Below are 14,164 nucleotides of genomic sequence, written 5' to 3'. Positions count from 1 at the left end.
ACAAATTATTAATTTACCATTAAAAAAAACCAAACCAAAACAGTTATTTTTAAAGCTAGATAAGAATTGAAGACCTGGATAGTTTTTCACTTCTGTAATTAAATCCACTCCCTTTACATGCTGAGGAGAGCAGTACAGACAGGCTAGATGTGTGTGTGACGTGGTTAAGACAAAGAAGCTGCATGAAGATAAATAAATGCTTCATGAAACCATGGTCTGGAAACCTCACAAAGGGAAGTGAGCCCCAGGCTGCCATTCAGATGCTCCTGCAGAACTGACCCAGGAAGGTCAGCTCCATGAGGGGAACAGCTGACCATGTCATCCAGCAGCACATCAGCCAGCATCCCTGTCTGAGAGCTCTGGTGCACTCAGGTGTCACAGATCCATCAGGCACAGTTGCATGTAAAGTTTTCTCTAGTTATCAGCCTACTGAATGGCTTGCAATGGGAGTGTCATTTATGAGCTCAGCAGGCTGCTAATCAAAGCAGGAAGATAACAAGTTTATGCAAAGCTCATTTAAGCATGAGGCATCCTCACAAAGAACTAAGCTTTCAAAAAACCCCAAACTCCACCAAAACCCTCAAATGTCGTAATGGGCAAAAAATGTTGGCCAGCTTTTGGTCTACCCATTTAAGCAGAATTTTCCCTTTCTAGATAATTGATAAACATGGTACCTAGGTTGATAAAGGAAAAAACGATACTGAAGATGCAAGCCTAGAGAAGGAAAGAGATTTTCTTGCTCTGATAGCAATCCTTCTGATGGCATTTTCTTGAGGTAAACATGTAGGGTTGCTCAGAGAATCACATTAAGTACATAAATAAAAATAAATCTGGTTTATAAAGTTTATAACACAACTTCTTAGTGATGCAATAAGGCCATTTCCACATTAAAACTCTAGTCCTGTTTTCACTTTTAGGGTAATAGAAACAGCTGATGGGAAACACGACCCTGCACCCTGCTACTCCTTCCCCTTTCTCTGCTCCAGTCCCAGAGCTCCTTCAGTCACATACTGAAGTCAGGCCAGTCAGCTTTGGCAAAACAGCACTACCAGCCAATAGTCTCAGCTGGTTTAAGTCCCCAGGCAGCTCACTGCATTGGTGGGGGCATGGCTGCCCCAGCAGCAATGCTGGCACAAGGAGAACTGCAAGATGCAAAGGCAGGGGAAGGCCAGGCTCTTTCAAAGCCAGCCCCTACTGAGACCTGCCTGGAACAACTGCTAAGGTCAAATACATTACATGAAGCTACCACTAAATGCAGCTAAATCAAGCTTCAAAGTTGGCAAAACCAGCCCCTGCACATTACAGCTCAATTTCATGTTATAGCTGTCCACTAGGATGAGTTCAAAGATTTAATCTCATCAGCCTGGAAACATTTCCTTCTGTTAATTTTACACTCATTCACCTACAGGTCACTAAGGCAAAAATGCATATTTTGCACAGTATGTTTTACAGGTTTATGAATTTTTTGCCAGCAAATCTCTGTAAGACAGCACACAAGTTAGGGATCAAACAAAGTATACATGCTGTCAGCCACCCTCCCATTTTTTAGAAGTGAGTGCTTTGGTCATCAGACGCATGTTTTGTAAGGAGGCCCCGCAAGGCGCAGTCAGATCAGTGCCAGGAATTCAGTGAACCTGGGGTCACGCTGTCAGGGCTCTGCAGCACTTAAAGCATCTGAGCAGAATTCAGTCAGGGAATTAAATGACTGCCATTACAATACAGGGCATCTGTCTTCTGCAGATCTGCTTTGCTGCATTTCTGTTCTCAAGAAAAGAATACAAAAATAAATGCTTACCTAGCTCTCCTCGAAGATTAACTAGTTCTTGAGATAACTCTTTCCGCTGCTTCAATGCTTCCTCCCTCTGCAGAGAAAAGAACATAAAAACCCAAACATTTGGTTACTAGTGGTCTGAGCAGAGCACCTTCCAATAATTAACCTACATGTGCTGTAGGAAAAACAACAGGCAGGAGCAAGAAGCCAAGATATGACTCACTTAGGATAACAGTTCAGCTGTTAAAATATACACAGATGTTCTTCTGTTGTTAAGGAAGTTATACTTTAAAACAAAGAACAGCTTTTTCCAGGATAGCTCTGCAATTAAAATCCTACTTTGAAGCAATTAATTATATATTTTATGGTGGGTGTAGCAACATAAGCCTCCAGAACGAATGAAGTGATAGCTGTCAAGGGCAGAAGTACAGTGTATATGTGAAAGAGGCATGCATTAAATATTTATCTTAAGCTTACTCAAACACAAAACCAAGAACTTTGCTAAATGCTCATTCTTTCATGAAGAAAAGGCACAGCCTGTTCAAAGTTGAATACAACCCACCCTGCTGCTCGCAGCTCTTAATGTTAAGATGGTGTTAAGAATCACAAGGAATGTGTGAACAGATCATAACAAAGCAGAAGCACCCCTCTCCCTGCTTTCCCCAGGAGCTGTGCCCCGGCCAGGAGGAGGCGGCCGGGCAGGCCCTGTGCCCCAGACCCGCAGCCGGGGAGGGCAGGGCACAGCCCCGGGCACCGGCACCGCGGCACGGCGGTCAGCACCGCGCACCGCCCGGCTCGCAGGGCGCTCCCGGCCGGCTCCCGGCGAAACAAACCCTCATTACCCTTGCCGCAGCACACTGCGAATAGAGGCACAGCCTGCTGCTGGAGCAGCCCATCTCGCAGCGCCGGCAGCCCCCCGCTCGGCCCCCCGGCCCTCATCGGCGACGCGCGGGCGGCGGCAGCACCGAGCCGGGCAGGTCTGGCGGGGCCGAGCTGGACCTTGGCTCCGCAGGTTATCCTGCCTCCGCGCCCGGCGCTCCGACAGCGGCAGATACTGCAGCTCCTGCAATTGGCACAAGCAGCCAGCGATCACTTAAAGCCACAGCCCTTCTTTTATGAAAGGCGAGCCCAGACATTAGATCGATCGATCTCCGCTCGCTCCGACGGCAGCCGGGATCACCGAGTGAATCACTGCAGATAACCCAGCTTATTTTTAGCTGCTTGGAGCTTGCTGTACGCTGCTTTCACGCTTAATTTGTTGATGCGAAAATAAGGCACAGGAGGCCTAAGCTGAATGGGAGAGGCACAGATACAGCGGCTTTGCTGTTGTCAATGCCCAGGCTTATGTTCAATAGCCCCAAACACGCACGCAAGCGGCTTGAAACTCACTTAGCATGCTTTTCCTTCAGCGGGGATACATTAGGGAAAAGAACAAAAAAAAAAAACCGAAAAACAAAACCACCAAAAACAAAAACACACTGGAACAAAAATCACACAGACTTGTCCACAACTGAGCACAGTAGATGAATCTGCAGACAGGTCGAGCCACACCTACAGCTGGTTCTCCCCAGGGAAAACCTCACCATACATCAAATTCCCCCTTTGCCCTTGGTCACTCTCACTGCAGCCTGGCCACAGGCTCACATCTTAAGAGCACCCTGTCCTGGAGGCAGGGAATACTCTGTATGCCTGCAGAACAAACAAAGCAGGGAAAGACACCATTCTTATGAAAAACTAGAAAGAATGAGCACCCAAAACCCAGTCATGTACTAAGGTCTGTCACAAGACCAATCAAAATGAGTAATTTTTAAGCTACGCACTCATTTTCAAGTTTTAGGAAATTATTATGCAGCTGTAAAGGCTGGTTAGAAGAAACTGCCAGCCCTTTATTAAAAATATTTACATTTTCGACCTTGTATGAGAAAGATTCTCTTTTAATCACTCAATTTAAGCAGCCTTAACAATTTTTTGGACACTTTATACTTTGGTAGGGCTATTAAGCAGCTGTTTTGCAGTTTTATATTAAGCACTTAGAGTCTTTTTACAGTGTCAGTGGGCTAAGACTGAAAACCACGCCTCACCCTCCACAGTAAATTCTCAGGAGAGCAGACAGCTCAGTTATTGAAAGGACTTGCCCTGCTCTTCCCCCCTTCTCTGCAGAGAAAGGAGAGATGAGTCATCTCACTCCAGTTCAAAGCCAGTGTTGCCACCATGGACACAGCATCTGCTGATGAAAATGGGAATGCTGCAGTGGGTTGAGCTGCATCCTTGCACACTGCGACACAACCTGCTTTCTTCCAGCCCACTCTGTCAGTAAAACATCTCAAACTCTCCCTAGTGGCTGTACCATGCTGCAGACCCTTTGGACATGCTAACATTTCTCTTCAGTTTCCAAAAGGGCTTCTTCATGGTATACACATTTTATATTTGCTTTCAGTTAAAGAAATTTGATGAGAAAAGGGCATGTGCAATCAGCACACACTAAGGACTAACAAGAGGCCAAGACAAAAATTCCAAAACAAAATCACACAACGCTGTCCTAGTAATCCTTTCCATGTTTCCTGCTGCTCCTAAGTCCCGTTGCTTTTTACTGGTGTTGTTTAACCTGTTGCCTCAGTTCAGCTTCCCATTCATAGTTTAACAAATCAAAGAAATCCAGATGGATTTGTATCATCATCTACTGCTCACATATATTCAGAAAAAAACTGCCCACCTAAAATAGTTACCTTAGTACACTTTTATCTAAGAGAGAACTCAAGCTGCAGGTATGGAGGTTTCCCTGAGAAAACTTCAAAGTTTCCAAAATCTGAAACCTAAATGTAGTAAAATACCAAAAGCACTTCAATAATCCAGTAAGGGCCTGTCTTCTTAATTTAAAGATAGGTATGCATATGCTTTGGGCTGGAATATCCACAAACCTTCTAGTTTATGCTTAACAAGATTATAGTTGAAAAATCAATACCAGAAATCAGAAGAGCAGAACCAAGTTGGAGCATACAGGATTGAGCAATTTTGGCACTGTTATCCAGATAAATCCAGCAATAAGGATCATCCTCATTTAGTTCTCGGAGACTCGTGAAGGATTTCATATAGCCCTTTACAATTTCTCCTGGTACAATTTATGAATTTATGTGAAAATCAGGTAGATTATTTGGTGTCTATTTTTTCCTTTTTTACAAAGGTTGCATTTAACCAAAACATCCCCCTGCCATAAACATGGAAGCTACAGGAAAGAATGAGAACAGAGTTTAGGGATAAAAGGTTTGCCACAGGCAATATTAGAGTGGTGCACCTCTGCCACTGAATGCTACAATGCATAACAAGGGAGACTTGGACATTTCTTGTTCTGAGAAAGATTAGCCAGTTAAAAAATCCTTCATGTTTTGAAAATTTGACAAGTTCATGTAGACATATGCCCCACAGCAAAGACACTTGGGAAGGTGAGGCCCAAGGTAGAAGGTTAAAGAACACAACAGCTTTAAGATAACAAAAACTACCAAGTCCGGAACGGAATAAATGATGAAGTTTGTAATTCATGTTTGTTTTGTTGGCAGTTATGCAGCCCTATTACAGGCTTAAGAGTATTTTTCCTGGCAACTAGCTGTTTTTTGCTACAGCTTGAGATTCAAACAGACCAGCCTAGGGTCATTTTAGATACAAACAAGGGTGAGGACATATTACTGTCTGAACAGTTTTCATTGCTCTCTGCTTTGAAAGCAGGAAGCTCTACATAAGTCCACATTCCAGAATGAGCAAGAGGGATATTTGTATCAAGCACACAAACAAACAGCCTTCCTGGCTACATACCTACACCAAATCTTCACATAAGACAGATCCAAGTTACCTCCAAGACATCAGGTTCTGAGCAGTTCTCAAGCTGGAATAGATGAGCATTCCTCAAGTATGCCACAGCAACTTTGCAGACCACAAATACAAGAGTATGAAGTTTTATAGCAAAGTGGCAACTTTCTATTTCCTTGAGAGGATGTGCATTTAGCCAGACTAACCATTCCATGTTTCCCAGCACACTCCTGCTCCTGGCCAGGTGGGGTGATGTTGGTGTGGGAGCCCCATGCTCTGCCTGCAAATCAAGGCTTTGAGAGCCACAGAGAGGCCATGCCTGGTCAAAAAGTCCTAATCATCTTTTGTAAATTTTTACTTCATGTTAAGAGCTGCAAGTCCTTCAACAGTTACTCAATATAAAAAAGCAAATCAAGGCAGAAAACGAGTTTTGAGTATGCGTGTCCAAATAAGCCAACATTGCCCAATCTGGTAGTAATTATCCAAACATCACATTTCACATTTTAAACAAGCACACTCCTTTGGGAAATAAATACTCTTTTGGAGCTGTGCTAAAGAAACAAAAGTTCACAAGAGCCAATAACAAAAAGTTCACATTTGCATACCGAAGTACAGTAATTGTTTGCTTTTTTAATTTCAAGCAGCTATATGACACTGATATCTATGTGATAAGCCTCCTGCCACAGCTGCCTAATCTACCCCAGTAACAGATCCAGAAGAAGCATTATAGATCACTGCAACCAAAAACTACAGAGAACTGGTACATTGCAAAGGAAGACACACTTAGACCATGAAACATCCCAGGGAATCAGGCTGTGTTGTGGGAATTTTCCTGCGACACAAATGGAGCAGCCATAGTGGAATGTTCATCTGAGTGCTGGGATGCACTGTGGTGCCTGCCCAGAGAAGGTGGAGAAGGGCTCTGACAATGCCAGTACCAAGCCCTCTGGAGTGTGCAGATAGGATGGGCAGCTCTGACTCTCAGGAGAAGCACAGCAACTGAACCTCTCACTGGCATAACTGGCAGGTGGGAACATCTCTGACTGGGAAGGCTGTAATACCTTATAGTTTTCAGCAGTAATATACTTCACAAACAAGTAAATTCAAGACTCAGAACTTAGAAGAATGGAAAATTAAATATAAAAGCATTGCGATGCTTTTTTCAAAAAGCATTTTATTATAACAGACTAAAAATTTGTTCAGAGTGCATAAAACAAATTAATTGATGCTAAGAATGGAAGCACTTAAATGTGTTTTACTATCATATACAGGGCCAAATTAATTTTATTTTTGGAAAGCAGAGTCTGGTTTTCATAAGCCATTTACTGTCAAACCAAGCCACAAGCACTTACTCCTGAAATTAAACTTAGAGATAAATGCTGACCATTTTAAAAAGATAATAATACATTAGTCTTAATAAATTAGTAAATTTGCAAGCACTTCTGTAACATGTATGTTTATAGCCTACTGAAGATGTGCTGAGGTTGTATGGCAGAAACATCTTAATTTAAATATTTTTTAATACTGGTACAGTCTCAGTTGTCAACAGGATGTCTTTGTCATCCAAAGGAGATGCTCCTCTTGGGTACGATGCATTAGAAATTTATGTCTACTCCATCCTTGTGCTGCTCCAGTCATAAAAATATGATCATCATCATTGGCTGTAGTGTACAAATTGAGTCACATCTATGCATAAACTCCAGTCACTCATGTGTCATCAGCTACAGCCTCAAGGTAATTACGAAGGGACAACAAAAGTGCCATTCATATTTGCTTTGCAATATGACTCTTGATGATTTTGGTCCTTATACCACAGTATTTCTACCTGTCCCTGTTCCTTCTTTCCTAGCAAAATCCAATCCTCTAAGTAAGTCTTCTCATTAAATATTGGCAATTTTAGAAATTGATTTCTTTTAAACTCACCTACTCTGTACCTCACTTAAAACCTCCTTGCAATGGCCATTCCTCTGCATCACTTGATGCAAAAACATGCTAAAGAAATAAGCCAAGGAAGCAGTACAATAAACAGGATTTACCCTCTCTGCTCCATGCATATTTTTTAACAAAGTGGCAGACTATTACTGTGATAAAATAAAAATGTCATTAACCATCTCCAGTCAATAAATATACAGTAAAAGGAATACTTTTAATTTACTTTTGGCCTCATTTGTGTTATGCACTGCCTTCTTACCAAGTGAAATATGCCATCAGTTTTCACCTTGACATACTTCAGGCAGAATTAAGACTCAGCATAAAGCATTTACATGATTCGCTGATAGAGAGTCACTGTGCTTTCTAATATTTTACTTCTTTTATCTACTAGGTACATCTAGGGAGAATCAGATGTTTTTTTCCCTGATGTTTAGTGTATAAAACACTAAAGGAGAAAACACTAAAGCAGAGAACCAGCCAAACAGGATTCCTATGAGTCACTATGTATTTAACACATTTACTTGCAGGCTCTTCATGCTTTTGCAAGCTTTACATAGGATCTTAGGCTCACAGAGATCTTTGTTTTCCCATTTTAGAAGTCATGTCCACCTTCATGCAATAGCTCTGCAAAGACAGGTCCACATATAATAAGATGGTCCATTTAATTTTACTTCTCTATAACAGCCTGTTTGCTACTTTACAGTATTTCTGAATGCTAATATTAATTCTTACTTCTCAAAGAGAATGACTCCTTCCTTCCCTGAAGAGACTCCTCATAAAAACTAAGCCTCATAAAAACTAAGTTTAGCTCATCTAAGCAATTACTTATTTCTCAGTATTTTCTAAAGCTTTCTGTCTCAATCAAACTCATTTGAGTATGACACAGTACCCACCAGATACCATGCAACTTTGACAAGTTATACTGTCAGAATTTTTCTCACATCTATAAAACTGTTATTACCATTTTAAAGTTATTCAAAATGTTGTAATAACAGCCTATGCTTGAGCATAATATTACACTATTCATTTCATTTTTAAGACTGTTTAGAGTTTTACCTGAAAAGGTAGTAAAAATCAAGAAGGAAGTAAGAGTGAAACATGTTACTTTCTTTCTTCTGCTAACTGCTCCCTTAAATTTTGCAATAGATACCTCTATTTTGCTCCTGTCATTAATTCTGCAGCTTTTTGAAAAAGAATTAATTACAAGAAATAACAAGGTAGTGATGAAAAATGAGGTTCTTTGTGGAAAGCAACCCTGGTTGCCTGAAACATCAGGTTTGTTGCAGTCAAAGGTATCTTTTTCCAAGACATTTTTTGCTGTGAGTAGCTATAGCACAGGACTCCCAATTCTCCTCAGCTGTAACCCAGGTGAGTACCCAGGTGTACCAAATAAATTGCTTAACTGATGTATCTTCTAAAAAGTTATTTCCATCAGAGCCTAGTTTCATAGTAATTAATGGATTAAAATGTTTTTCTGGATGTTAGAGCTCACAAACCTTCAATCTGTTGCCAAAACATTCTTGTTCATTCATACCACATTCTATAAAGACCTTGAAAATCATCTGAAACTTCCTTGCTTTCCAACTGCTACCTGTCAGACACAGGTTTCCACAGCCTAAGTTTTCTCTAAAGGTGGAAGCTACTGTGGTATTATTCTAATACTCTATGTTACAAAACAGAAAATAATTGCATTGTTCAAAATCAGGATATTACATTTTGACTTCCTCATGATAATTTTTGTGCTTCTTTACTTAAAAAAAAAAACCAACAAAAGAAATCTCAATTACACATCCTTAGTCTCTCTCGTAAAAAGTTATATCCATATTTTGGGAAGCTAGATAGACCTCATATGAAAATTCTAATTGAAACTGGCCGAGTTTGATTTTAAGTTCTAGAAAATCAAAACTAAAAGTTTTACTCAAAGACAGCTGCTCTAAATAACAGGACTTACAGGTCAAAAGATATGACTGTTCCAAAACTCTTGGGGTTTAGTGATGCAATGTGTACTTCTGCCCCTTAACCCAGATATGCATTTCTCATTTGATAAATATAAACATTTTCTGCTGAACTTCCACAAAGGCCAGGACAAACATTTCTGATAGATGTATTCATGTATTCCTAAATGGAAAAAACCCTGTTTTGAACTGCTAAGTTCCCAAGGAAACTAGTATCTGACTCTTACAGTCATGTACATGTCAGGAAATGCCAGTTACAACAGGTCATATACTAATGGTTAATTTCTATTTCCACCTAGAAATGCTGAAGCCTGCTCAGTCACACAATTTCTAGCACATTCCCCATGTTGTTTCCTGTGTCACATCCACAATTAGTGTTATCCACATATTACTGCCAAGGCTCTATACCCTTCTCAAATGGCCTTTTCCTCTTTTTCCTTAAGAAGGAAACTTCTTAAAGATGGCACCACATCATTCCCAAGTAGTCTGACCTGTAAATAGCAGTCTTCCCATGACCATAACAAGAAAAGCACCACAGTGAAACTGAGTTTCTTTTCATGTGTATAGTACTGTTTTACAGATACAAATTTGAAGCCCACTTCTACAGAAGAATCTGTAGAGAATTACTGAGATGCTTAATTGGATTCATTTATTAAACCAGAAAAATAAAAATGGATATTCATAATAACTAAACATTTTACCTTCTACTTTTTTTAAACAGCTTAGGTGATAGTAGTTCTGAATTCAGCTATTTATGCACTAAAAGAAGATGAACTCTGTCAATTCACACTTTGAACAGTTACAAAGCCATTCTAACTACACATTACCCTTTTATTAACAGCTGCCTTAAACATACAAATTTAAAACTAGATTTATTACCAAGCCAGTACCACACTGCTAAAACAATCACCCTCCACTCCCAAATATGTAGGAGTTCATACACAGCAGTGAGCTGGAGGTCAGAACAGCCCAGCTGCAAGGCTCACACAGCCTTGGGGGGCAGTCCTGAGGCAGGGGAAGGGGCTGAACACCTCTCAGGAGGCAAGAAGCAGAGGCTCAGGCAGGAGCTGCCATAGCCTCAGCCTCATCAGCTGGTGATGTACTGGGGTTTTTTGCTTCCCAAGGAAGCATCTGGCTCCTAGCCACAGCTGCAGACCTCTCAGACACACACTCCCACCCCACCCCAGCACTGGCAGTTCTTCACTTCCAGTCCTTCCCACAGTGAGCCACTGCATGGGAAAAACTTCTGACATGGACAGACCTGTAAAACTAGACCCATAGGAATTTTTTTACTGGCTTCCCAAAGAAGCCCAAGCATACACAAGGGCTAGGGAAGAGAGGGGAGAGCTGAAAGAGTGGCATCCCCAACCTGACTTATCACAGACATGCTAACCATGTATTTAAAACATTTGTGAACATATCTTTTACTGAAGGGACAATAAGTTCAAAAAGAATACTAGTGGAAGTTAATATATCAACTCAAATGCAGTAGTGCAAATTCCAGAGCTCAATGAAGTTGAAGGTTAATGGAAAACAGCTTTCCTTGGCACTTCATGCATTTATTGTAAATAGCCAATTTCACCATTTCCTCTGTACTGCCACTTTTCATTTCTTGTTTGAACTTAAAAAACAGGAAAGTAGCCATGAAGTAACAGGAATTACCAGGGGATCAGGGCAAGCACAGCACTCTAGAAAGTCTCAGCTTGCTTTTGTGATTAGTGCACAGTTTAACATGTTGCTATCACTGCCAGCACACACACAACCATCCAACAATGGAAAAACTCTGTGTTCTCATCAACCACACTGTTCATTGCCATCAGATATTCTGGATGCCAAGAGGTTTTCCATCTAGCATTAACCCAGTGCAATGATAGCTCCTGTGGGGTAGAAATCAGGCTTTTAGGATTTTTAAACTCAGAAGAGTCTTGGTAAAGGTAGCTAAACATAGACACCCTCCCCACCCCCCCTAAAGAAACACCAACAGATCAAGTGGGAAGGTTTTATCAAAAGCAGCTGTTACTATTGACAGCTCCAAGGTAACTCTTGCAACAAACAGGTTTGAGCTCCAGGTTTTTTGAGAGATTCCTGCTCAACTAGACACAGTAGAGCAGCATTGCTCAATCCCATTTAACCCTTTGACAGCAGCCACTCCAGATGGGCTAGCTGCAGTCACTGCCAGTAAGTCCTTGTTCTGTTTGCAGCTATATTCCACTTCAAATGAGCTCATAAGAAATAATTTTAAACTTTTGTGCAGAAATACATTGGAAACTCTTGGGGGTGGGGGAAAAACCAACAACATGACAGTAAAAAACTAAATCTAACTGCCAAATCATATCCCAGTCACTTCAGCTTTGGAGAGAAAGCAGGAGAGGCTGCAACAGATTTTGCCAAGGGGCTCAAGCTGGGCTGCCCAGCCTTGAAATGACCCAAGTTCTGACTCCAGGACTTTACTCCATTTGGCCAGGCACCCTTCCTTCACCCCATCTCACCCTCATACTGGCTGTGACCAAACATTAGGACAATACATGTCACCACCTGGCAAAGAAATGTTCTTTGGCTGGTTTAGCTTTCTGGAAGTGGCAGGCTGAACTGGCTTTCTGTAGGGACAGAGCAGCACCAGAGGAGTCTAGAGCACATTCCTCCCTCTGGCCCCAGCAAGCTGTTTCTTAGGCTGCATCATATCATTTCACACTTGTTCTCATGTGAAAAATGGAAGCACAGCTTTGTTCCTCATGTAATCAGCTAAGCATGGTTTTGAAGTATTTTTTTTTTAAAAGACAGAGAAGCTGAAGCTTCTTTCAGTTGGCTCTGCAGTAGTTTACCTATGAGACCCTACCTAATGAGTTAGAGCCTAACTTGAAGTTTCTCCCTGAGTTTATCCAGTTTGAAAACTACACCAAAGGGATATTTCACACAAATAATCATATGGGAAGCTAAAACTGTTATTATACCAGACTCCACGCTCCACCCTAAAGGAAAAAGACTCAAACAAATGAACAAAACTAAAACTACTCTTCACAGTGTTCCCTAGAACAATGAAATCCTTCAGGATGTTTCCCACACCTAAGTAACAGATTTCAAGTATTCCTTATAGCACCAAGGCAGAAGAGTCCTTCTCCTCCCTATGGTATTTCCACAAGAGTAAGGCAATGAGTCCTAAGCAAGTACTGTCTTATCCCAGGAAAGAAGAGAGCAACTTCAAAATCAGTAACTGGTATGAAAATACATCAATGTGTCATATCTGGCTCAATTTCATGTGCTCAAACTTAACTGTCCAAGATTACTAATTTTATACAATTTGACAGAGATTTTTTTTTCCTTTCAATCTGCAAAAGACTTAACAAAGAGGAATAATGAGCAAAATCACTGGTTTCTTCCATGCAGTTCTCTCTTCCCTCCTTCAAAATCACTTTTTCCTCAATTAAACCCCAGATTATTCTTTAAAAAACCCGCACATTTAGGCTAAAGCAACTAGTAAAAAAGCCTAGAAGAAGCAAATTAGTATGATGGGCTTCTTCTTACTAAACATGAGATTTATAAAGTATTTGTGAGTTTTAAAATGTTGCAATAAAAATATTTGAGAAAAGAAACTAGGCCAAGACATTTAATTGTAAGAGTTACTGAAAAAATCAGTGTGCTTATTCTACAGTAATTAGAAGACTGCACAAATGTTTAGCAGTGAGAATTTCACTTAAAATTTCACAATATCAGGTTAGATGACAGGCATCCAAAAATCCTGTATCAAATTGCTTTGAAGATCTCAAACTAGTTCCTTAGGCAGAGAAAGGTGTTTCAATCAAGAGTTTAAAAAACCCAACTAAACCAATCCCAGAAAACTGGCTCTTAGAATTGAACCAGACTAGGAGATAAATGCAGTATTTTTACATTAAATGAAAGCAAGCAGATATTATCCCATGAGAATGCTACATTTCTGCCAGAATATTAAGACAATTTTTTTTTTGGTATACCAAACTGTAAAATCACCATGTAGCAGAAGTGTTATCAATTTCATTTCAATTATCTTAGAACATTACTTATAAATGCAAGAGAAACAGCTATTAAAGCCAGCATCAGCTGTGCACTATAAACTCATAACTGTTATAATTTCCTTGACTTCACATTTTTCTTTTCTCCAAAGTTTCCAATGCAGACCAACAGTTTCTAGTGTACTACCAAACTGATTAAGTCATTACATATTCCAAACAGATTAGAAAAGTTAAGATAAAGTCATATCATATTCATTCCACACTGTAATTCCAGATGCATTTCTGTGTTTTTATTAATAATTTTAAGACCCCACCAACAATGCAGGATTCAATAAATAAAACTGTAACAACTCAGACTTTATTCTGAGTAGTTCAAAAAATACCCACCCCTTAAATACTCTTCCATCCAGCGTCAGATAACAAAGCAATGCAATGTAGAATATCTGTTTGAAACTAGACTTTCCTACAAGGGCAGAACTTGAAGAACATACTTGGAAAGCTACTCAGCCCTGAAGGACTCTCTGACTACAAACATTTAAAACTCTTTAAAAGAGTATATGAAGCGTGCAGAGGCCACAAAGCACAGTGTCATGTTTGATTTTTTTTCTAGTCAACTAGAAATACAGGCTCCTAGCTAGAAGCGTAACCTCCACAGGAAAACAGAAACCACTGGAATGGAAACACAAAATTTAGTATCAGTATATTAGTATTTTCTGCAG

The 14,164-nt window shown here is 40.4% G+C and overlaps 1 protein-coding gene across 7 annotated transcripts in view; it reads right to left on the bottom strand.

Annotated features, from left to right (window-relative positions):
- MTUS1 (microtubule associated scaffold protein 1) overlaps positions 1–14,164 on the bottom strand; it is a 114,863-nt gene that overhangs the window by 13,509 nt on the left and 87,190 nt on the right. For 6 of the 7 annotated variants that reach the window (XM_056489437.1, XM_056489436.1, XM_056489435.1 and 3 more), the window contains one exon: positions 1,796–1,862. In XM_056489437.1, the coding sequence (XP_056345412.1) occupies positions 1,796–1,862 (67 nt within the window). Of the gene's footprint in view, positions 1–1,795; positions 1,863–2,613; positions 2,859–14,164 lie in introns of those variants that run through there. The other variant, XM_056489442.1, reaches the window with a different exon arrangement.

The sequence above is a fragment of the Oenanthe melanoleuca genome, chromosome 4, assembly GCF_029582105.1.
Source record: "Oenanthe melanoleuca isolate GR-GAL-2019-014 chromosome 4, OMel1.0, whole genome shotgun sequence".
NCBI lineage: Eukaryota > Metazoa > Chordata > Aves > Passeriformes > Muscicapidae > Oenanthe > Oenanthe melanoleuca.
This window is presented reverse-complemented; position numbering and strand designations above follow the sequence as displayed.